Source organism: Oncorhynchus mykiss, chromosome 8 (assembly GCF_057628025.1).
Source record: "Oncorhynchus mykiss isolate SJ-2025 chromosome 8, ASM5762802v1, whole genome shotgun sequence".
Classification (NCBI taxonomy): domain Eukaryota; kingdom Metazoa; phylum Chordata; class Actinopteri; order Salmoniformes; family Salmonidae; genus Oncorhynchus; species Oncorhynchus mykiss.
Window position 1 is genome coordinate 61,968,363 of NC_143029.1, and position 25,888 is coordinate 61,994,250.

Below are 25,888 nucleotides of genomic sequence, written 5' to 3' on the forward strand. Positions count from 1 at the left end.
GTGCGGTAGCAGAAAGAACAGTGTATAATTTGGGTGGCTAGAGTCTGTGACAATTTGTATACATTCATTTCAACTGTTTTGTTTGACTGTTTATTGGCAAATTAATGTATTATTGCATTCATTCATTTGTAAGTTATGTAACAACATTCCAAACTTGTTTAGCATTATATCTTCCAAATAGGGCATTATACTATTTGTATCAGTTTCAATAGCGGACTGTTAATTTGAAGGCGAACCGACGATTCCTCTATTGTGGCTATCTTCACACAACTGGAACATCAATTTCTCCATTCCCAACTGGTAGCTACCTCGAGTGATCCAGCTAGCTAACGAACGCTTCACATTGAGAGTTCTGGGTTGATGTTCCATATTTACTTTTCTACTAGTAGAACCTCCGCTTGGTAAAATTCGAAGAATAATATAGATTATTTTAATTCTACTGCACAAAACAAGTGCAAAGTTAATAGCTACTTTTAAGCTAATTTGCTAGCATTGCTAGTTAGGAAAGCTAACGTTACGGTATTTTGTTTTCTGAGATTTGGCTAAAAGGGCGGGTATTCTTTTTGTTTTTGCCATCCCAGCCCCCAACAGCTTGTTATTGCTCATTCGAAGACTGCAGTAAATCGTAGCTAGCGTGCTCGTTAGCTTGATAATATCGTGCGTATTCAGCCAGGAAGCCAATTCAAGGCCTTGCTTACCACAAGTCTTTGCATCGTCGTGCAGTGAGAGCTGACAGGTGAGTAGCGCCCATTGCTTAGTAACGAGCCAGCTCGCTTACTCGTTGTTGCTAACTGTCGTTCGGTAGCTGCCTAGAACTATAACAATATCGTATAACTATCTATACGATAGCAAGGTATAAATTCACGTTTACTGAAGCGGCTGTCAAACTAATTTAGCAAGTTAGCCAACTAACGCGGTTTGCTTGTTGTGCGTTGTTTTTAGCAAATACATAGCTGGCTAACGTTAGCTAGTAAGCTCCCCACGTTATAATCTTGCTACTTTTAGCTACGTAACGTTAACTACACGAATATGGAAGTGGCTGCGTTTGCTAACGTTAGCTACTTAGCTCGTGAAATTATTGGTAACTAGTCAGCTAACTAGCTCTGTATTCACTATTCGACACTTAACGTTGGCACAGATAGCTAGTTGCTAAATGTTTCGTGACTTTGTTCGTCAGCAAATCAATGTGCCACCACAGTGACGTCCGAGTTAAGTAGCTACAGACGTTGCTATCTAACTACCAGCTAGGTTACTTGCTAAATTGGCGAGCTATGAATGGCCTTGTCTGGAGCGTCAGGTGCACATAATAATTGGTGTCTAGCCTTTGGAATAGCCTGCAGGTCTTACTTGCTTGCTTACAGCAGCACTAGGGTCAGACAACATTCCTGTGTATATTAAGACTCTGCAGAACTAGATATGGCTCGAAAAACGTACCTAAATCCAGGGATGAGAAATACGTTGTACTCCGAATTGCCCCATTATCCCAACTGTTACACCAAGAAGATTCAACGATTGCTAAACTACTAGCAGTCGTTCAATCTTCTCGATGTAATAGTTGGGATACTGGGGCAGTTCAGTGTACAATGCATTTCACATCCCTGGATTGAGGAATGTTTTGAGCCATTTCTCGCGCCGGCTCCAGTGTCTTAATATACAAAGGATTCCTGTTCGACCCTAGTGCAGCTGTAAGCAAGCGGGTAGGATCTGCTGGCTGGCCTTTGGAATAGTCTCCATCAACAATTGCTGTTGTAAAAAGGGGTCTATAAATACATTTGATTGATGGAGGTGAATCATGCTGGAGGTCGCCATCTTTCACTGAATGCTGATGATACTCTGCTTTTTCCAGCAGTTTGGGTTAACTTTGTAGTTGAACGGGCTTTACACAGCATTACTTTATAGTATTTTACTAGCCAGAATCACTGTAAATGGCAGTCACATGCCACCATGATTCTAGCCTTCTCTCAGATCTGTTTGGGCTCTTGCCACAATTCCATAGGTAGCTAGTTAGCAAAAGAGCAGAAACAGACTGCCACTATCTACTGTCTAGTTGACAAGTTTTGACTAGCTAGCTTAATCTGGTAGCTAGGTTAACCATCGTCCTGTCCTCACAAATAAAAAAACACACAATGGTAATCCTCCTTGCAGGCTTTACCTCATCGTATGGTCTCTGCCGAACTTGTCAGCTGGAGCTGAAGTAACAGGCCTGCTCTGTCTTACTATAGTATCCACAGTAATTTTCCTGAAATGTGACAAGAATATCTAAATTAAAAATGATAATGCATAGTGCAAACAAGTTGGGTAGTACCAATGATGGAAACTTGACAGCCATTGGTGGGCTACATCAAACCTATCATGTCATTTTATCACTGATGGCATGTATTGCAGTCACCACTTGTAGTGAACAGTTGTTGGAACACTGCTTAAATTGCCATTTTTGTGGAGACCAGAACTTTGCTTGCATACTGTACAACAGCATAGTCCTCAAGTGACAATGCAAATCAGCAAAATTGCAACAGGTTTATGTCAATACAAACGGTTAGTTTGTCCAATCCGCAGTGGATTTGAATGTTTGCAAAATTTCCAAAAATACTTTTCGATATTTGGCGTAATTCTGGGGTGTCCAAACCTGTTCCTGGAGAGCTACCTTCCTGTATGTTTTTGCTCCAACCCCAGTTGTAACAAACTGAACCAGGTTAATCAACCAGCTAATTATTACAATCAGGTGTGCTAGATTAGGGTTGAGGTGAACCTACAGGATGGGAGCTCTCCAGGAACAGGGCTAGATTACGCCAGGGCTTTCCATCTTCTGTTTCTCAAAGAATAAGCAGAAATGCACGAATAGACAATTACATACAGGGTTAACACTTAAATGATAACAAGTTATGCCCATATGTCAAATAGGTCCATGACACAATATTAAACATGACAGTTAAAGATTAGTGTGGGAACCTTGTAACTGTTGGCCATGATCTCTGAATTAGTTGTGCAAGAAATGAGCACAATTGTTGACTTGTTGAAACAATTGCTTTGATAACTGTAGTTAGTTGTGCCTTGCTTGATGGAAAAGCATCTGTTTAATTCTTTACAATGGTCTGTTAAGCCCAGCTCACACTGTCTGTGGTAATGAGTATGTAGGTCAAAGGTCGTGAGCTTTACAGCCATGCCATTATTTTTCTGCTTTGTTTGCGAACACAACGAGAGCTCATGTTAGACAGGCATTCGATTGTTGGGGGATTATCACTTCTTTACAAATTGGACCTACTAGATAGAAAAGGGACATTTCCAATGGTGTTTATACTTATAGATTGCATGTATGTTTTGTTGACACATCTTACTAATGAAATATTTTTTTGCACTTCCATGGTGAGCTACAGCATTGGTTGCTGCAGTGTTTTCTCTGTGCATATTCACAAGGAATCAAATGTGACGAAATGGAGGCACCTACCTGAATTTGTCCAATATGAAACACTTGGTTTTTTCGTTTTCCGTTGCAAAACGTTCCACTATGGGGTGCACTAATGACTACAACCCTGGTAAACTTATTTGTTTCTCTGTCCGCAGCTTACTTGGTGACAAAGAGACTTCTCCCTGAGGAGCCAAGAAGTAGACGGCTCATGACTTCTGACCAGGATACAAAAGTTGTAGCTGAACCACAGGTGCAGCAAGTACAAGAAGCAAAAGAGAGCTCTCATCTGGTAGGTACTAAATACTAGGCTCCTAGAAATTCCGCCAATGCGGAGAACACGGACGGAATCCATACATTTTAAAACGGATTTCAACAATATTCAAAATGTAGGGAATCAACTAAATGTAACAAATGTATTAATTTGCACACGTTTATCATGGCATTAACAGGATGCATCAGTGATTCGTATTGGTTTGGCTAACTTTACCATCACATGTGCGCTGCAAAAACACTGCTAAACAACAGCCTCTTGTGTTTGTAACCCAATTTTTTGACTCATTGTAGCTTCATGGACTCCAACTTTTCCTAAATTTCAAGCGCTGACTTTTCCTCAATATTTGTCCTAATTCACACATGTACAGGTGTTAATACACACGTGAATTGGAATTGTTTTATTTTTTGCATGTCCCAACTCCCCCTGAGATGCCCCCGGAGAATGTGGTCACAGCCAGGGTCTGTCATTATCAACGTCGACCCTCAAGCAATTATGGTTACGTGCCTTGCTCAAGGGCACATCGTCCGTTTTTTCTCTCAACTTGTTGGCTAGCAGCTTTTCACTTACTGGCCCAACACTCTAACCGCTAGGCTACCTGCTGCTGCTTTCATCACTAAGTGTATTTTTTAAAATTAAGTATACAGTATTTATAGGGACAGACATTCTTTAGTTGGCATTTTAACATCTCAGTCATAGTCCTGCTGCAAGCTTTCATGTCTTCTGTTTCCAAGATACTCCTGTACTGGTATCCCTACAGACTCCTCACTTCTTTCACACAATGGAGATGTGTGTGTCTCTGGGGTCACATCCCAAATGGCAACCTATTTCCTACATAGGTTGCCATTTGTGTAGCCTACCTGCGACCACATGCTTCTTAACAAAATGTAGCCTACAGCATGCAAAGACAACATGCTCTTCATCTAATAAAACATACAAGCCTTATGACATCTATTGAGCGAGACTGCCAGCCACATAGCTGCACCATGCAAGGAGAGCACAGCACTCATGAGGAGTCCTCATTTTAACACATGCGTGCTGTGCTCTCCTTGCATGGTGCAGCTATGTGGCTGGCAGTCTCGCTCAATAGATTTGTCATAAGGCTTGTATGTTTTATTAGATGAAGAGCATGCTGTAGGCTACATTTTGTTAAGAAGCGTGTGGACGCAGGTAGGCTACACATATTGAAATTCCCCTTGTTCGTCAATCTCTTGAGTTGGAAAGAATGTTAAGTTGAATAGCCTAAATGAGGGCCAAAAGGAAAGCTTATTCTCCCAAATTAGGAAATGGAAAGACACTGCTGTCTTTTTCCAGTTTCATTTAGGCTAAACACATGGCATACGTTTGGAAACAAGATTGGTTTCAGGAAAAAGTCCCCAATGGATTCTTGAGGTATGCCGTTTTCACGTCTCAATCCAGGGACTTTTGTTGTTAAGGTAATTATTTATGCCTCCCGCCACTCGCCTTATTAAAGAATGACCTTTACTTCCATGTGTTCCTTGTTAACATGTAGTGTGTGATGTTAAGCATCTTATTCTATGCTGCTCTGCTCAGCGCTACTGTGCCATATGCTGTGGCATATGAACATTCATGAATAGCACATATGACCTATTTAAAGCTATGTGTTGGCCATATCTTATCCAAATGTGAAAGCTGTTACATTAATGACTCCAATGCTGCTGCCACTCACTGGAATCTGCCTGTCATTGGTTCTAGTATAGTACTAGTTAAGGCTCTGTGTCAGGTTGGAGATAATTGTTTTCAGATCTGGCTGTCCAAGAGATGTCCATTTAGTTGTAACCTAGGCTATATGCCAGAACCTGTAGGCTTGTGAGGATGCACAAGTATAACATTTCCTGTGGACACAGCACCCCCCCTAGGTCATTTGAATCCGGGGTGCTCAGCACATTACCAGTCCACTGTCTGTCTGCCCTGGGTCTGGAGCTCAACGTGGCAGAAGCCTCCCAGACGGACCAGTCCAAATTGTGTGTTTTGTTTAGTATCCTTTTCAGGGACTTTAACCTATCCCTGTGTACAAATGAACACTTCCCTGGCTGTCTGACTGACTAAAGGAGCAATGAAAACATGCTGTGCACTCGATGACAATGTCCCCCGACCCCAATGTCTATAGTTCATAATGAATAACAGCTTCCCAAAAATAACATTTCCAATCAGGCTACTGGGGAAAGGTGAATCACTCCCCTCAGTGAGGGATGGAAGCACCAAGGCATTTTATTGGGAAAGGTCAAGCGGACCTGAAACGCTCTGAAGCTTTGGACATGGTAGTCAGTTATGTCAGGCCAGTTTCTATAGCAGCCAGGTCAGATGTGGGAGTGGGAGGGTATTACATTATTGCATGACTGGATTATAGGCTCTTTGTTTCTCCTGCCTTGGTCTCAGTGTGGCTCTCTGGTTTTGATGTAGCGTTTTGTCTTGGTGTGTGTTGTACGCTTGACCAGACAGCCCATTGAGTTTATAGCCTAATGCAGTGTTTTTTTTAAAGTTTTTTTATTTTTATAAATAGACCCGGGCAAATAGACAGAAGCTCCCAGTGAAAAGCAAAGGGCCTTGTTGCTGTTCCATCAATGTATTATATCACTCTGAAGAAAGCTGGATTTACTTTACTTTGGATACTCAGCCTCTTGAATTTCCCACAGCAGAGAATCATAACTATCCAAGTTTTCCATTAAGGCTTTTTGTACCAACGATGTCATGTTAATGCAGAATTCTGCATTTTTCACGCAGAAAAAAATCAAACTGTTATTTCTGCTCTTGTTCAGTCACAGTTAGTTCCAAATCATGAATGTAAAATGACTAATGTTGTCTTTCAGTTGCACTTCTCCACTCAATGACATATTTGCTATCATCAGAAATCAGATTCCCTCATACACAAACGACATTGGATCGGCAGACAGCGCTCTGACTGATCTCTGTTAGCAAGTTAAAATGCAAGATGAACTTGAAGCAAAACATGAGGAAATGTAGCTAGCGTCGTTCTTTCTATGATACAAAACATTAGGAAATGTAGCTAGCTTTATTCTTTCTATGATACACAACATTAGGAAATGTAGCTAGCTTTATTCTTTCTATGATACACAACATTAGGAAATGTAGCTAGCTTTATTCTTTCTATGATACACAACATTAGGAAATGTAGCTAGCTTTATTCTTTCTATGATACACAACATTAGGAAATGTAGCTAGCTTTATTCTTTCTATGATACACAACATTAGGAAATGTAGCTAGCTTTATTCTTTCTATGATACACAACATTAGGAAATGTAGCTAGCTTTATTTTTTTTATGATACACAACATTAGGAAATGTAGCTAGCTTTATTTTTTTCAATGATACACAACATTAGGAAATGTAGCTAGCTTTATTTTTTTCAATGATACACAACATTAGGAAATGTAGCTAGCTTTATTTGTAATTATAAGCTAATTGTGTGGCTGCTAGCCAAATAGTGTTGCACTTTTGTCGTCAGATTAAAAACTAAGCAATTTTTTTATTATATTTGCTTTCATTTATTTTGTGTGAAGAAAATGTATAGTTTCACGACCCTGACCACTATTGACCGCAAACCACCACTTGACTTTCAATATACAACTCGGGTGAAATGGTTTAAAATGCACATTTTTGGATGGTCTGCATTTTGAAAATGCTGATTTCTAAAAGCTAGTGTGACCCCTGACACTTGTATGTAGGTTATGGATATTGGTGTGTTACTTAAACACAGGTTCATCTGACACCTAAAGGCCTATTGGGTGTGGATTGCAAAAGGAGAAGCCTAGTGTACACACTGTGGATAATCCATTCCTCAGGCAGCTTCTGTCTTTGGCTCAGGTGGATTTAACAATAACCCACCTTAGCCATCAGTATGTCTGTTCGTTGGTGACGTGGGTTTGATGTTCTGATGGAGAGCATGACTCAGAGGGTAGCCGCAGCAGTGATGAAACCAAAGCGCCATTAAATGGGAATGAGTGACAGCGACGAATCAGCGGCTGCCACGTCGGACACCTCGGCAGCAGTGTGTCTCATTTTTTTTATTTTCTCTCTCCCCCGACAACCTGTCGCTCCTCGTGACCCAGAGGCAGTTTGACAGCACAGACGGACCACAGAAGCAGCCACAGCCTCAGAAGCATCAAAGAGCAGTGAAGACTATGGGAGGCAGAAGCCCGAGGAGGGCATGCTGAATACGCTGTGCGATGCCTGGGAATCAGAAACCTCTGGAAATAACCTGGGGATAATAGACTCTTGGTTGGTGTGCTCGGAAAGCTCTGGGAATATCCAAGAGGTGATACAAGTAGTCTGTGTTGTGCTTGGCTCTGAATGTGGTTGAGGTGCCATATGGACCGTCACTGTGTGCAGCAGGTGCGATGACTGTGAGCCCGGAGTGTGCAGGGCATGATTGGATGCGCTCCTGGACTCTTTTATTACTGTAGGCAGCGGAGAGTAACTGTTACAGACATGCCGCTTTGCCTCAGGACTCTAGTATGGCTTTTACCAAAGCCCTTCGCTACAGCCGTAGAGCTTGTGAGTCTTGTGTAAGGAATTGGCAGAACAATTACTTATCTCTTGTGAGTATGTCCAGACTTCTCTTTGCCCAAAGCAGTGGTGCTCAATCTGTCATTTTTGCAGTCTTAAGTATGTTGTCTTGATATCTCTTATGCCAGATATCTATCATTGTTGATTTTACTTAAATGCATTATCATAAACTCCGGTTTCTCAATGATGTAGCTATGGCTATATAAAACAGTTTGTTCTTTGTCAACCTTTTTCTGACAACATTTTGTGTATATTTTCCTTGATTTTTCTGTGGAACTGATAGGGAAACATTTAGGTTACACTAGCATTTTCTCACTGAGTCTGTTGCCTCAACTCAAAGACTAGGCCAACTCAAAGACATTTAGGCTATTCAACTTCTGGGATAACTAGTAATCCCAGAAGGGATGGTCTGCTTGCTGTGTGACAAGATGAGGTAGCCTATATCATCAATCATTGTCTGCATACATAGCCAGTATGAAGAAACTACTATCAGCTTTGCTGTACTGAGATGAACACACATTTGTGGCCACTGGCCATTGCTATTTGCACATTGGTATTTGTATGATCACACCACAAATCAAAACCAGCTTTATTTATACTGCTCACTTCAGAAATGGTATGCAATGTGCTTTACAGGAAAAAACAAACAATGAAAATAAAAGCTGAAATATTTACTACACACAAACATAAGATAAACATAAGAGTGACAAACTGAATGACTAAAAAGCACCCTAAGGAAAAGCAAATCTAAAATATGTGTTTTAAGATATCTTTTAAATATGTCCTCAGTTTCAACCTCCCATCGGGTTCTCTGGCAGGCTATTCCAAAGGCTGGGGGGGCATAATCACTAAAGAATGCCTCTTGGTCCTAAGCTTTGGGATAGTTAAAAGGCCAGTGCCAGAGGACCTGAGGGACCTACTGGGTGTATATAACTTAAAAGCATGTATGACATGTATTGTGGTACAATCGTGGATTGATTTTAAAAACCAATAGAAGAATCTTAAAATGTATTCTAAAGCTCACAGTGCAGAGACCTTAAAACCGGTGTAATATGTGCTCTGTATGTTTTGCAGTTGACCAATGGCTTTCTTGGGTAGACCAGACAGGAGAGCATTACAGTAGTCATGCCTGCTTGTAATAAAAACATGGAAGAGTCTCTCTGTATCAGCCTGAGAGAGAAACGGCCGCACCTTTGCAATGTTCCTCAGGTGGTAAAAAAGCTTTTTTGGTCACGTTCTAAGTGTGTGATTCAAAATTGAGTTCAGAATCTAAAATAACACCTTGTTTTTTTTTTTTTTTAACCTGGTGTTGTCTTTATTGCCCATGAATTAAAATGGGCGACTAGATTCGCTCTGTGCTTTGGCTCCAACAATAAGTACCTCTGTCTTGCCTTGATTTAGCTGGAGGAAGTCGTGAGCATCCAAGTATTTAAGTCGCTAATACAGCTGAAATCCTCTGACACAAATGTGAAGTTGTGCATCTTCTGCGTAGCAGTGAAAATCAATGCCATGCTTTCTGATAACGCCGCCAAGACATTATAGATAGATGGATATATGAACAGTACGCAAGGTTGAATGGCAGAGCCTTAAAAATAATGACTATTGTCAAATTCCTGGAGAGTACCTTCTCATTATTCCTTGATCTAGCCTATATTCTGCTATACTGATAGTATTCTTATACATCTGTACTCCTGTTATTGTTGTTGAGTACCCCTCCTTTCTTTTGTCTGCTGAAGTGTGGAGGCCTACCTGAACTCATGTATATAATATTCTCCTATCTTGTCTCCTGCCACAGGAATCTGCCAAGTTTTCTGACCTGAACCCCAATGCAAAAGCATGGGCCAATCACATGCTTAACCTGGACACCGCCACTGCGACTGGGACTGCGAACACACCTGCTCTCCAGCCATGGAAGGATGGCTGCGATAGCAGCTCTGCTGACCCTGGGCCAGAAGGTCAGCCATTTTAAGTACCGACTGGAGATAGCCATGGTAACAGAGGGTCGTATCCCAAATGGCACCCTACTCCCTACATAGTGCCCTACTATTGATCAGAGTTCTGGTCAAAAGTAGTGCACTATTTAGGGATTGGAGTGCCATTTGGTGCGCAACCCCTGTCATCACGGCGCAGCCATGGGTTGAATCATTTATACTGAATTTAGTCAGAGGGAGAGCTATAAATATTACCAACCCATCCTTCCTTCTAACACATAATAAGCATAATCATTTTATGTGCGGATGTTAAGATTAGCCAAGTTTAGCCGTCGTGGCAGTTAACAAGGGACTGGTGGGGACATGAAGGTGATAAATTAGGACCAGTTTTATTCAGATTGACACATCTACATTTTACTCCTAGCTCATTATGTGAAGTTAATTGTGGCGATTAAAGTAGTCACATGTTCATGGTATCCATTTTAACATCTAAATACTAACCTCACTTTCCCCTTGTATAGATAAATGTATTACTAGTACTACATAACATGTAGGCCTATTGTTTCTTCAACTTAAGCCATCGCTTTATTACTAGCTAGTGTTAACGGCTTTCTTTGTTGTCCCTTTAAGTCTGTCCAGACTATGAAGCCAGTGAATACTGTAGCTTGCGTTAACTGCTTGGATGGTTGTTTCCTGTTTTACTCTGTCCAGGCTATGAAGCCAGCAAAGACAAAGTGTTTGAGGAGCCCCTGTTGGCCGACCCAGATGAGCCTCCACCGGTGATGATGGCAGAGCCAGCCCCCATGGCCGCAACCGTCACCCTGGAGGGCGCCGACCCTGCTGCATACCCAGAGTCTGGCCAGGAGGCAACTCACACAGGTGGGATCCTCATCCACTGGAGTGGAGACCATTCACTTGAGTTGAGCAAAGCGTCTATGAAAGTGATACACAATTATATAAATGGTATTCTCATTGCACTGCAACATTGTGTTTTAGAATATTAGAAATGTATGCATCAATGAGTTTGTTTTAACTTAAACAACCTGTACCTAAAGGGGACTGCGTGTAATATAATGAATGGTCTAATGTCATTAGAGTGCACTATATAGGGAATAGGGTGCCATTTGGGACAATACCTGTGAGTTGAATTAAATGAAGGGTCTCGGCATGAAAGTGAATGTTGTGTTGTCTGTTCCCCCGATGAGCAGACGGTGAGCTCCAGCAGGAGAGCCGTCAGGAGGACCTCCGGGAACACCTGAAGAAGACCCTGGAGTTCTGTCTGTCCCGGTGAGTAACAGTTAATACTACACACTGATTGTGTCACAAATTACACCCTATTCCTTATATAATGCACAACTTTTGACATTTTGACCTGTGCTAGTCGTACTCTGGTCAATTGGCCCTGGGGGAAAAGTAGTGCACTATATAGGGAATAGGGTGCCATTTGGGACATAGACATTGCCTACTACAATACAGCCAATAATGCACTGGGCACACTGTGCTGCAGAAACCATATAATCTACAGCCGTGCAGCACAGAGGCACAGCTCTGCCATTACAGAATACAGAACCCGCCTGACCAAACTTTAATTGGCTCTTAGGGGAGGTAGCTAGGGGAGTAATGTACACCACTACTGTTCCATTTATTATGCTGTTCCCCATACAGAATGTGTCGATGCTGGGCCATAGTTTTTGTTGATAGTAATCAAGTGCTGCCCATGCTAGAATACAGCCAGTGAAATATGTCACTGTGATGATGCACAATGGCCACATACTCATTAGTTCTCTTTGGCCCTTTGTGGGAGGCGTGTTCTAAATGAAAGCTTTATTTCATGCTGTCAAGAATTCCCTGGTGGGTGCTGTGGGGAGGGAGGAGTGACTTAGGCTACAGGGAGTGACTTACCGTTTTGTCTTGTCTCTTTTCACTTACAGGGAGAACCTGGCCAGCGACATGTATCTTATCTCTCAGATGGATAGTGACCAGTATGTGCCAATCGTGACGGTAGCTAACCTGGACCACGTCAAGAAACTCAGCACGGACGTGGTGTTGATCGTTGATATCCTACGATGTAAGTGACACCCTTCTATTTGAAACTATCGTTCACTGAACTTTTTCTGATTAACTTGATACTAAGAGCAATTGTTGTTATTGAGACTAAAGAGACATTGCTGGGAAGAGATGTTTCATTTGGATTGGTTTCATATGGATTTCAGTTGTATTAGTTAACCTTCTTTGTACAACACCAATTCCTAGCAACATTTGTTACATAGCAATAAAGTTTTCAGATTTTGATTATAAATTCACTGGACTTGAATATTGCCCTGCCCCTGTAGCGCTGCCGTTGGTCCAGGTAGATGAGAAGGGGGAGAAGGTGAGACCCAACCAGAACCGCTGCATCGTCATCCTCAGAGAGGTCCCTGAGAGCACTCCTGTAGAGGTATGTTCACTGGCTAGCCGCCATTTGAGTCCCAAATGGTACCTTATTTCCTATGTAGTGCACTACTTTAGACCAGAACACTAAGGGTTGTGCACCACATAGGAAACAGGGTGTCATTTGGGACATTCTGTCAGGACCATTTTAAAAGAAAACAATGACTTACCTTCGACTGACTGTATCCAGTATAGCAGACGGTGGAAAGAAATCAGTCAAGTTTCAGCATGACTAGGTCATTTTTGTACAAGCTCTAATGTGACTAGGCTATATGTGTGTTTTAACCAGGGCATTGTAGGTAATTTCCTGTTGAGTGCACAGCACACTACCTGAGGCGTAATCATTACTCCAAACAGTGGCAAAACTTTGTTTTGCAATGAAAGCTTTCTATTGGGCAGATTCAGGTAGGTCCCTCCATTTGCTGAACCTGTCCAAACAAAACAGTAGTTTTCGTTTTGCAGCTGTTTGGAATAATGATTACAACCCTGAGTCGTTTTCCTGGAATCATAAGTCATACTGGTGTATGTCTGTCAATTTATTTCTTTACTCATCTTCCATCTTGCGATGTTGACACCCTGTTAAATATGTTATGAGCTGTGTTCGAGTACCCATACTAACGTACTACATACTTAATGAGTATATACTATTAGTTAATTTTAGTACACTGTAAACTAACAGTATCCTTTCAGTTGAGCATACTAGCTCTTCGCCTGTCTACCGGAAGTTGATGCTGTTGCTATGCGACTTCTAACTAGCTAGTTAGCATAACAAATTACTAGTAAGACATTTCGGGTGTGTTTTTAAATTCAATCTGGAGTGCTAAATTGCGCTCGTAAATTCAGAGCGTTTCCCTCTCGGGGGGCACATTGGACGTTCGGGGCCGAGGAGTAGGGTTGATTTGAGCGTGCTGACCTTACAACTAGAGATTGACCGATTTATGATTTTTCCATGCCTTTACCGATATCGATTATTGGAGGACAAAAAAAAGTCGATACCGATTTTAATAGGCCCATTAAAAAAATATATATGAATAATTAATTTTTTTAATTATAAAAAAAAAAAAAAACATGTCATTTTTTATTTATTTTTTAAAACTTTATTTTTATTATTTGTAATAATAAAAATAATACTGAATGAACAATTAACCCTTTTATTTTAACTTAATATAACACACAAATAACATCTATTTAGTCTCAAATAGATAATGAAAAATGTTCAATTTGGTTTAAATAATGCAAGAGCAGTGTTGGAGAAGAAGGTAAAAGTGCAATATGTGCCATGTAAAAATAGCTAACGTTTAAGTTCCTTGATCAGAACATGAGAACATATGAAAGCTGGTGGTTCAATATTCCCAGTTAAGAAGTTTTAGGTTGTAGTTATTATAGGAATTCTGACGCGTCGACTATTTCTCTCACTACCATTTGTATTTCATATACCTTTGACTATTGGATGTTCTTATAGGCACTTTAGTATTGCCAGCTTAATCTCGGGAGTTGATAGGCTTGAAGTCATCAAGCATTGCTAAGAGCTGCTCACAAACGCAGTAAAGAGCTGTTTGAATGAATGCTTATGAGCCTGCTGCTGCCTACCATCGCTCAGTCATTCTGCTCTGTCAAATATCAAATCATAGACTTAATTATAATATAATAAACACAGAAATATGAGCCGTAGGTCATTAATATGGTCAAATCCGGAAACTATCATTTCGAAAACAAAACGTTTATTCTTTCAGGGAAATACAGAACCGTTCCTTATTTTATCGAACGGGTGGCAACCCTAAGTCTAAATGTTGCTGTTACATTGCACAACCTTCAATGTTATGTCATAATTAATTTTGGCAAATTGATTACGGTCTTTGTTAGGAGGAAACACAGTTCGCAACAAGCCAGGCTGCCCAAACTTGTTTCATATACCCTGACTCTGCTTGCACTGAATGTAAGAGAAGTGACACAATTTCCCTAGTTAATATTGCCTGCTAACATGCATTTATTTTAATGAAATATGCAGGTTTAAAAAAATATATACTTCTGTGTATTAATTTTAAGAAAGGCATAAATGTTTATGTTTGGGTACATTTGTGCAACGAATGTGCTTTTTCTTCCCCGCGAATGCGATTTTGTTAAATCATTTGGCGATGTTGAAATAGGCTGTGATTCGATGATAAATTAACATTGATTATATGCATCGCAGGACAAGCTAGTTAACCTAGTAATATCATCAACCATGTGCTGTTAACTAGTGATTATGTGAAGATTGATTGTTATTTTTTTATAAGATAAGTTTAATGCTAGCTAGCAACTTACCTTGGCTTCTTTTGATGCTGCGCTTGTGTAACAGGTGGCCACGCAGTTTCCTTGTGGTTTGCAATGTAATCGGTGTCCAAAAATACCAATTATGAAAACTTGAAATCGGCCCTGATTAATCGGTCGACCTCTACTTAAAACGGCAGTCAAGCACCCAAGCTAACGTTGGCTTGCTTGCTAGCTACTTCCAGACACAAATGAGACCACTCTGACCATTTTACTCGCCCTAGCAGAGCTGGTTAACCAGAACGTTGGTGACTTAACTATGCTCCTGGCAACAATTTGAATTATGATTTTTTTGCCGACGTTTACTGACACCGGCCATATTCAACAGGTGTTGAGCGCTCGAAAATGCATTATTCTGCTCTCTGGTACACTTGGACGAGAGTGCTCTGAAATCGGAGTAGATAGCCAGATCGAATTTACGAATGCACCCGAATGAATGTCCATTGAGAACGACTATACAATTTAGCCAAGCTAAGAATAATGGGAATAATCAAGTCAATAAACGTTGGGTAGTTAGCCTATAGTTAATATACTGGCTAGTTTGATGTATAAGTAGCCAACTAACGTTAGGTAACTAGCTAACAACACACCAGTACATACTGCTGTAATGATATGTTATGTGGTTCGTAAGCGTGTAACTAACAAATTGCCAGCCAACATAACGTGCAAGGTAACTTATTTGAAAAGTCATTACTTTGCTCAACATTTTCTTAACATTTGTCATAATTAGTTAAAGCAATGAATTTGTATCCACTCTCGTTGTACTTCGGCTGCATATTTTCCGCCAATTTCTTCAAATCTGAAAATGATGTGAAGCTACGCCCATTTCCTGAATTGCATTATGGTCCCTAAAGTACGGAAATAGTGTCCTATGCTTGTGTACTTCATATTTTGGCGAATTTAGTACGACATCTGGGAACTTTTGGCATACTAACTATATCCATACTATGACAAATAAGCATACTATATACTCAATTCATGTCACAAATAGTACAGTTAGTATGAGTATTCGAACACAATGACACATTGTTTAAACAGTGTTTAGAGGTTTCGGCTATTGTGCAAGTGGGTGGTTATCAAAATTAATGCAGTGTGACAAATTAAAGGGTGATGTTTTTAGCTGTTTAGAATTCCGAACATTTTAATGGTGTTATTTCAGTCTGAACTGTACTCCCATTGGGGAATATTGACAATATTTGACATTTATCGGTCCAATTTATTTTTGTTTGTTGGATACAGATACATACAAGAGAGAGTGTGTTGAAAAAGCAGTGTGCCAGATTCGAACCAATGCTCGAGCAATGTGCTCCAGAGGCAGTGGCTTAGACCGCCCTAAGCTTTTCAATCGAATCCAGGAACTTGCTCACATTTCCTGTGGCGTTTTGGCATTACTAAAGGGATAGATCAGGATTTTGACAATGAAGTCCTTTATCTGCTTCTCCAGAGGCAGATTAACTCGTGGATAACATTTTTGTATGTCTCTGTGTCCAGTATGAAAGAAGTTAGTTTTGCCAGCCAATGCTAACTAGCTTAGCATATGCTAGCTGTACCCGAAGACTTAAATCCTGAACTATCCCTTTTTAAACTTGACATTTGCTCTTGTTTTGCAGGAGGTCGAGGCTCTTTTTAAAGGAAAGAACTTACCTAAATTCATAAATTCTGAGTTTGCCTACAACGACAACTGGTTCATCACCTTTGAATCAGAAGCAGATGCACAACAGGTAAGGAACATTCTGGAATGTCGCACCATTGCATGACCATCGCTCTTGATTTTGTACTTTTCCCCTGCACGTCATAGCATGTTTTAGGATTGTAGGGCTGGTCTATGTTTGGTTTACAACCGCTAGTTGTGGCCATACAGGGTTTTATACTGGCCTTGAGCTTACGTCCTTCTCAGCGGGTATACAAACTGAAGATATATTTTGTGCTGTTTCTGAAGTGTTCATTTAACCTTTTTTTTTCTAGGCATATCAGTATCTTCGTGAAGAAGTGAAAACCTTCCAAGGGAAACCTATTAAGGTAAGCTAATTCATGTTTTTTGTGTTAATTAAGGTTAACTTCACCCATCTACTGTACTTTCTGGAGTATGGGGCTTCAGAACCTTTTTCTGTCTACATAACAGCAACTAATGCTTTCCCCCAAACGACTTCCAGTGGATGATAACAACAAGTCAATCTACAGTGTTTGTTTGGGTTCATTTATAGTTGACGTGAAATAATACCCTGGAGAAATGTGGCTAATTTATTCAAATCTCTGTGCACCGCTTTGAAAAATGCCTACTTTGAATATTTGTTTTTGAGGAAAAATCAATTTTCTAAGGAACTCTAAATTCTAAACCCCAATCAGGCACGGATAAAGGCGAAGGCAATTGCTATCAACACTTTTATGCCAAAGAATGGCTACCGCCCGGTGGAGGTAAACCCATATGCTCAACAGCAGCAGCAGCAGCAGCAACAACAACAACAACAGCGTTACACCTCGTACTACATTCCTCCAGTGTACAGCCCTCAGCAACAGTTTCCCCTCTACAGCCTTATCACTCCACAGGCCTGGTCAGCCACCCACAGCTTCATAGACCCTTCACTGGTGAGGACAACAGTCATGCACACACCTACAAACCTACAATACAGACTAGGGTTGCAGAATCCCCAAAATTCTCATTGGGAAATTCATGGATTTTATGCCTTTTCTCTCCTGATTCTGGGAATCTTCCCACCAGTGTTTTTGGAAAACCTGGGAATTTTAGATATAAATTAAAAATGTTTGAGAAATTACCAGGATTTTTCACACCTACCACCCACAAACCTACAAGACATCAAATGAGAGATTTCATAACTTCACTGTATGATATGCTACTAGAACTCCTATAAAAGTAATTGATTTAGTGTTTCCTTCTATATTCAACAGGTTACATCATTTCACAACACCCAATTCATCAATGGATTTACAACATCCCATAGTTTTAAACCAGCGACGTCTCCTCTTGCTGGTGTTAGGCACTACTCTCCCAGGAATAGGTGGGTACACTGACATTCCATCTAATGTACATGATACTACCAAGAATGTCCACATGACTGTGCTTGTATTTATAGAAATAGAATGAGTAGAACAGGTATCCCCATTCAAGTCAATAATTCCATAATGTGTGCTCATACCAATTCTATGGAATGATGTAGGATCTTTAAACATTATTGATCAGTGTTTCTTGTGGAATTTTTCAGGAATCACACTCACAATAAACCTCACCTGAGGCCCACAATACCCAACGCAGATCAGCGTGGCACAGGGCTCCTGGACAACCCCACCATCTTCAACTTCCCCACAGAGCGCATCCTGAACGGGGTGCCCCGGGGTTCCCCCCAGACGACGCGGCTCCTGAGCCAGAACAGAACCAGGTTACCCCCCTCCACCATGACCTACCCCAGGAGGGACATCGGTACGGGTCGGGTGGAGCCCGTCAGCACCGACTACTCACTGGGCATGGGCCGTGGAAGGTAAGTGATCATCCACTATCTGCATGAGCTTCACCACCATAGACATCCATAGGATGTGTCCCAAATGGTACTATATTTGTTATTTAGTGCACTACTTTTGACCAGTGCCCATGGGATCTGGTAGAAAAGTAGTGCGCTGAATATGGTGCTATTTGGGACGCATTATAATTTTACGAGAGAGAGCATGGCGCTCATGTTTTGGAATTGAAATCTAAGGCTAAATTGTGCTTCAAATAGATAAAAAAAATGTCAGTGAATCTTTCAAATGTTCTCTCTCTTAAAGGACAAATATTTATGGTTCTAGGAAAAAGAGGGATGACAACAAGTTTACAGTAAGTACATATTTTTTTAATATCTCTCCTCTTAAACTAGTCTTTGACTTTGAGAAAGATCCATCAGTACTGATGCTGAAGGCTGTGACCTCTCCTGACAATGTTTGTATTGCAGGGATTTTGTAGGTATGGTTGCCAGGCTGGCTTTAGCACCCTGGCCTACATACTGCGCTCCTTTTGACCCGCCCTATAGGCTCTGGGAAAAAGTAGTGCTCTATGAAGGGAGTAGGGTGCAGAGGTTGTTTTCTCTGACTCACTGCATTGTGCCGACTCCGGTGTTGCTTAGGGAGTGGCCACCCTGTCTGACGGTGTTTGATGCTGTTTTGTTGTATAGAGAGTGGCCACCCAGTCACCCCCTCCTCAGAAGCCCCCGTCCCCCAGCTTTGAGCTGGGGCTCTCCAGCTTCCCCCCCCTGCCTGGGGCCGCAGGCCACCTCAAGACCCCTGACAACATGTTTGAAAACAGACTGGCCAGCATGGTAATAGGAGCCACAAAGGTCAGGGTCAGTATTTACCACCACAAGCTGTCATCTCCAGGCCACCGTACTCTGTGCGTTCCAAATGGCACCTTATTTCCTATGTAGTGCTCTACTTTTGACCAGGGCCCATAGACTTCTGGCCAGGGAATATGGTGCCATCTGGGATGCAGCCAAGCTCTCATCTCCAAGCCAACATAGTGAATCACTTAGCTCAACATTTCAGCTTTGCTGTCAGTAGAAACCTGATGTGTTGTTTTTCTCATCCCGTTCCAGAATGTAAGTGTTGATGCCAGCGGTGCAGGCGCCCTCCTCCCCTCAGGAGGACCCAAGGAGCCACTGAGGACGTTCACGTCTCCACAGCCCCCGAGCCTCCTGCCCGCTGCTCCCCCAGCCCTGACCCTAGCACCAGCCTCGGGCCCTGTCCCTATCCCCACTCCCTCCCAACCCGCAGAGTGAGTATATGACACGTGTGTTTCAAACCCCCCCCCACACACACACACACACACACACACACACACTATTTATATTTAGAAAAACATAACTTATTTTGTTTTTCATATCATACAGTATCTTTTCTCTCACACTTGTCTATTTCCTCATCAAACATGCCAAACACGATAGATACAGTAGTTGTTGTCAAAATAGCTTGGTGTAGAAAAAAATTAACAGATCTGACTTAGCAGCATTTCATGCCCTACTCGTCTTTGTGAATGAATTGTGAGATACTGTGTGTTTCAGGGAAGTGAAAGTTCCGGAGGCGAAGCAGAAGGAGAACCGGGTCTCTGTGGAGCTGGTCACTGACACCCTGTACACTGCTAGCAAATATGTTCAAGTCAATGGGGCTGCTACAGTAAGTGCTGGTTCACCAAAGCATTTAAACAACCAGGTGCAATTATTGATATTAGCTGATCTAGATCTTTTGATAGCATCTATACCTAACTTGTGGACCGTGTTTCTTATTTTAATGCATGTCAAACCAGGGTGCGTAGTCAATGTCCTATGAAATTAATCATCTACAGTCTAGCTTTTTTTTGTGTGTTCAGGAACTGCGAAAGCCCTCTTACGCTGAGATCTGCCAGAGGATTAAAGACCACGCTCCGACACTACAGGCCCCTAAAGAGGCCAAGCCAGCCAGCAGCGCTGCCTCCGCAGGAGAGGAGAGGAAGTGCCCTGACGCAGCTCCAGGGGACAGGGGCGAGCCCAAGGCCCCCCGAGAGACATACCCAGGCTCCTCCAAGCCTGCTAACCCAGGCAGACCCCGAGAGGTCCGGAGACCAACCGGCCGGTGGCCCTCACCACCTCCCCACCACCCAGGGAAGGGTCCCAGCAGCAAAGATCTCAACACCCCCCCAAAGTACCTGCAGTAAACCCCAACTGCAATAAAGTCGATTTCAAAACAAATGTGTGAGAGGAAAAAAATCTGGAAAAAGTCAGGGCTATTGAAATACAACCTATCCCAAAATCATCAGTCACAGCATAGAGAGGATGTGTTTCTGGATCAGGGCTTACTGACAATAGCACCTCAGTGTGCATGTAGAGAACCGTTCATCTTTACTTATTTATTTTTTGGGAGGTTTATTTCATTTGGATTTTTTTTGCATTATTTTGTGTCAAATCAGTCAAATGAACTCTTGTTCAGATTAGTGGGATAAATTCATATGTCCAAACTGCCTTCCAAGAAAATATTGTGAGAGTAGGTAGACTGGAAGCCACCCAGTGAGTGAATGAAGGGAAGTGGATGAGTAACGGAATTGCGGTTTAGATCTTGTTAGTTGTGGGGGGTGTTTCTGTATGTTGTATGCAGTCCTAAGATGTAATGTGATTCCATTGCGGGATGAGATGATCAGTCAGTCATGAGATTGGCGTCCCAAATGACACCCTATTCCCTGAGTAGCGTACTACTCTCGGTCAAAAGTAGTGCACGACATACGGAATAAGGCGCCGTGTGGGACGTAGCCATAATTGTTTTTACATATTTACATTCATATGCAAGGTCAACTAGTCTAGTGTCATTTTAGACTTCACTGAAATCCACAGAAGACCTACTTTCTGAGGGATTTCTGAGATTCTTTTTGCCAACACGGAACTCTTTGTCATTGTAACACCAGCATATGAGGAGAATACATTTATTTGCATACTGGTTTTGATTGTTGGTACAAGTACCTCTAGTTGTTGCGTGCTGGTGGTTTTAAGAGCGCCAAAGTCTTTATCTGGTATTTCTTGTGGTAAACAATAAAATGTAGATTTCTGCTATCCCATTCACAGGAGTCTGTTTCCTAGCCGTATAAAGCACATTGCTAGTTAGGCCTCTTAAAGAGAGGTACTATCAGTGTCAGTAGAAATCTACGTGTATTTTCATCTCAGAAAAAAAATGCATAAATTCATCATGTTGTGGCTATTGGTGACTTTACTCCTTCTAAATTTAGCTGTGAAACGAGCATGTCAAAGACTAGTTCAGCGGGCACATGTTGGCAGTGGAGGTGGCTAGCCTACTATAAGGAGTAGGCAGTAGGGTTTTGGCAGGGTGCAGTGACTTCATTATTTTAGATAGCTATGGTGCTAGAGGATGAACCTGGAACGTGTTACTTCAATGAATCTGGTACTGTACTTAGAAAATAATACTTGATACATGTCGTCAACTAAACTTTGCACTATTTGTTTTGATTCTGGACATACAGAAGCAAAAAGGGAACATGTGAATCTAGTTTCATATTCTCTGAAATGTAAAGAGGAATATTGAAACAGCTGATAGTCACATTATAAGCCCTTTAAAATATCAGTTATACAACAAATGTAGTTTTCTCCCTCTTGGATTTTAACCTTTCTTTCCATTTGACTTGCGCATTATTATTAAATGTTGTGGCAGGGTAATCAGTTTCAGAAGACCTAAATGTTGACTAATTCGATTAACCTCTACATGGAGAAATTCACACGAGTTAAACTGTTTGTTTACTCCCATGTAAATGCCTACTAGACATACTTCCGTGCAGGATAAAAATAACTTTAGTTATTTTCTTTTGTGCTCACTTTCATTGATTTAAACCTGTGGAGTTCCACTAACAATGGCTTATTTTTTGCAGTGGTGTTTTTTATTTGATTTTGTTTTCCATTTTAGGTAGTGAATTGTGAAACCACTGGTACGTGGTGTTTTTTTCTTTTTTTTTCATTTTTATTTTTTATAAAGCGGTTTGTTTATTCAGTATTACAGTAGCAAATTGTAATGTGGGTTTACACCTTAGATCAAAGGTTCCCAAACTATGTCCTGTTCTCTCCCCCCCCGGATGCATGTTTTTGTTTTTGCCCTAGGACTACACAGCTAATCCAAATAACCAACTCATCAAGCTTTGATGATTTAAATCAGCTATGTAGTGCTAGGGCAAAAAACTAAATGTGCACCCAGGAGGGGACCCAGGACTGAGTTTAGGAAATCCTGGTGGCTCCAAAACATTTACAATTAGTTGAAAGGAAGAAGTGGGGTTTTTCCTTCACTACAAATGTTAGATATTAAGGTAAATGATGAGGCAGCCCTTTTAGAATGAAGGTATAGCTTTAGTCATTGGGTGACACTCAGAGAATATGAGTAGTAAACTGCACCCTGTGAGCAGGCAACTTTGACTTGTTTTGGATGCTGTAAATCTGAGCAGCCACTGAGTCCTTTCAGTTTGGACAAATGTTAGGCAGAGCAGGCAGCACTGTTGGGTTGTTCCAACACCTTCCCCTCCATACAGTAGAAATGCCCAGTTTATTTTTAGCATGGTTTTCTTCTGGAGATTTCACCTGGCTCTCCATACAACAACCATATAGCTTCCAAATTCCCCTCTGTGCTTTGCATAAATCTCTAAGTAGAAAAAAAGTGGAACCTGTGCGCTTCTTTAGTGTCTCATTGACGTCTTCCTGCAACAAGGAGCTACCCTGGAGTACTCTGCTTAGAAAAGAGGACTTAATTCGGAGGGAGGAGACATTGCCTGTATTGATAGTCATTGCTGCTTTTGATTTGCATGCCGTTTGGTTTGCAAACACATTATTTGGGGAGTTTGATTCTGAAGGACTGAGATGCACTTATGGGCAGTCTTAAATGGCAGATGTATTATCATTTTTTGTCGTTTTTTTTCCTGAGATGGTATAAAAGACATGTTGCTCTGCTTATTTAGAAACCAGTGCTGTTTATTCCATGAGATATCATTAAAGTTTCTTTTCAAGAAAAAAATTAATACAATTTTATATATTTTCAAATGTATAATTTCCATCCGGTGTTTAAAAACTTGAATTTTATTTAAACTTGAAAATGACTTTGCCTTAACTTTTATACGAGACAATGTAGAGTTAGTTTATTTTTTTTCAAACCCCGACATGTTACTAAGGGAGACGCATGGAAATATTTAGTCATACCTAACGTCAGAAGTCTTACTTGGTCTTAAAGTACAAATCTAGCAGCATTTTGGTTTTGTAAAATTTATCTCAACTCTCTTTTGATTAACTTTGTTCCTTGTTTTTATTTTCTGTTTGTTTTGGGGGGGAAATATAAATCCTGTAAATGCAAAATAGTCAATACTGTATCAAATATGTTCTTTGAACTGTGTGCTTTGCTTGTACAGTTGTAAATAATCAGAAAATATAAAGAGGTACCTTAAAATGATTTAAAAAAAACATATATTGATCTTGTTGAACTATTAATGTCGCTTTTGAGCTGGATGTAGGATATCTAAATGTTTGAATTTCTTTAAAAAAAAATTGTTCTGATGTGAAGAATTGCGTCTGCCTCACTTTGCAATGTGGGCAGGTTGTCTGATTGTAACTTTTTAAATGCCATTCTCATTCCATTTCCATGTGTTTTCTCAACAAACAGATGTTTGTTTCTGTTGTTTAGCCCCTTCACTGTGCACAATGAGAAAAGGGGAGAACCTACCTGTTGTACAAATACACATCTTCAAATGACAGTACAAAGTCCATACTCTGTCCTGTGACAGACAGCTTATATCAATCTGATGTGTGATTTGGCCCATAAAACAGTTCTTTATGAATCACAGTAAAGCACATTTGAAGCACAGGAACATCAAATCTTTCACACACAACCAATGTCAATTCCTCAGCAGCATAAATTATAATTTGTACCAGACAACCTTTAATCGTTTGCCGCAAATTGATTAAGCATGGTTGATATTCTGTAATTTTGCTTTTATTTGAGTGTTTTTGTTTTTCATGAAACTGTACATCGACGGAACTTTCGTAGCCCCCAGAAGTAATAACTGTACTTAGTTTTTTTTGGTAGGCTTTACCAGTGTTTAGACTCAATCATAATAGTGTAGATATTTTTTACACTTCTCATTTTCTTGCAGAAATGATTTCTGGCACACTGTATAACATACTGTGCATTGTCTTTTTGTATCATTTGATCACACATGTGGACTGCGTTTAATGTGGCAAAAAAAAACTGTGCCATTTAATTTGTTTCAGCCTGGCAGTTTGTTTGACTTGTACATAATATTTAAGCGCCTGCCATTTATATTTTGATATTTGTTGTTACTCATGGGAAGTGTAGCCGGTCCAGCATTATAAAACTGGGATTTAAAATCTGATACCACTGACATTAGACAAAGTACTCATAGCAACCTGCATCTGACCGGGTATCTGATCTGGCTTATGAAGTCGAGGCATGATTGTCTGTAAATTTAAGCTGGTCTATGCTAGTAGGCCTATCTAATGCAAAATGCTAATGCTGTTGTCTTTGCAGATTGGGTATGGATATGTTATCAGGCTGGGCACTGTGAGTGTGTGTGTGAGCGTGAAGTGTACCACCTGGGGTCAGCAGAAGTATAAAACACAAATGCAAAGTTGACTGACGGTCAAGTTAACCCAAGGTTCGTTCGCCAGCTAGGTGTGTGCAGCATGATGATGAGAAAATGATTTTTCATTCAATGTTATTGGTTCATCTCTCCAGAAGATGATGGCACTGCTTACAGTACGAAAGACTGACTGAACTTGTGTTGAACTTTTTCTTATTTTGCTCGCACTACTAAAGCCCTGTTGTAATGTTCGGGCTGTTCTCCTTGTGTTACTGTACACAGACAAAGTCTCTCATATCAGGCCGTCTCGTTCTCCTTGCCCAGTTCGCTTCGATCTGCTTCGTCTCACCAGTTTGACAGTGCCATGTATTTTTTGCAACGGCTACAGCTTGTTGTAAGTTGACCTTGCTTCTAAAGTGATGTGACAATGCACCAACTGACTGGAATGAGACACAGCCATTGTCTCACTATCAACTCACTGTGGTCAATTAACTCATTTTTACCCATACCATGTTACGCTAACAGCAGTGGACAATCGCTGACTTTATGGGAGAGAAGAACCTATGAACATAACAGTAGTTCATGGAGGTATCTTTGAGTGCTTTTGATTTCTTACCTATTCTTCCATTAAGACTGGAATCAAGCGTACATGTCAACTATTGATAATTTAAGTTACTCGTGTCATGTTAAGCTGTCTAATTTGGAGGGAAAAATGTAGCTTATTGAAAAATAAAGATTTAGGCACTGTTATTGAGTTCTCTGTGTGTGTGTGTCCCATAATCTGGGATGTCTGGGGGCTGATCAAGAAAAAATATAAAATTGTATTTATCACATGTGCCAAATACAACCGGTGTAGGTAGACCTTACAGTGAAATACTTACAAGCCCTTAACCATCAATGCAGTT

The 25,888-nt window shown here is 40.9% G+C and overlaps 1 protein-coding gene across 4 annotated transcripts; it reads left to right on the plus strand.

Annotated features, from left to right (window-relative positions):
- Positions 1 to 244: 244 nt before the first annotated feature.
- LOC110530260 (la-related protein 4B) lies at positions 245 to 25,733 on the plus strand. Of its 4 annotated transcripts, none has more exons than XM_090182158.1 (17): positions 245 to 736; positions 3,562 to 3,695; positions 10,021 to 10,180; positions 10,868 to 11,035; positions 11,365 to 11,443; positions 12,088 to 12,224; positions 12,490 to 12,593; positions 16,507 to 16,617; positions 16,862 to 16,915; positions 17,243 to 17,482; positions 17,804 to 17,913; positions 18,118 to 18,390; positions 18,695 to 18,722; positions 19,057 to 19,218; positions 19,474 to 19,652; positions 19,939 to 20,050; positions 20,244 to 25,733. In XM_090182158.1, exons 2-17 carry the CDS (start codon positions 3,615 to 3,617, stop codon positions 20,565 to 20,567), a joined length of 2,322 nt encoding a protein of 773 aa, XP_090038284.1. In that variant the 5' UTR covers positions 245 to 736; positions 3,562 to 3,614; the 3' UTR covers positions 20,568 to 25,733. The 4 variants fall into 4 exon arrangements, with proteins under 4 accessions (XP_090038284.1, XP_021468847.1, XP_021468848.1 ...); XM_021613172.3 differs by having other exon boundaries at positions 249 to 736; positions 18,674 to 18,722; positions 19,057 to 19,224; XM_021613173.3 differs by having other exon boundaries at positions 249 to 736; positions 18,674 to 18,722.
- The last annotated feature ends 155 nt before the right edge of the window (positions 25,734 to 25,888 follow it).

What these genes read in the sequence shown, in the direction of transcription:
- LOC110530260 (XM_021613172.3), top strand. Translation starts at nt 3,615, where the DNA reads ATGACTTCTGACCAGGATACAAAAGTTGTAGCTGAACCACAGGTGCAG. An exon ending in CAAAAGAGAGCTCTCATCTG is followed by an intron (nt 3,696 to 10,020) that starts GTAGGTACTAAA and finishes CTCCTGCCACAG; the next exon opens with GAATCTGCCAAGTTTTCTGA. An exon ending in CCAGGAGGCAACTCACACAG is followed by an intron (nt 11,036 to 11,364) that starts GTGGGATCCTCA and finishes CCCGATGAGCAG; the next exon opens with ACGGTGAGCTCCAGCAGGAG.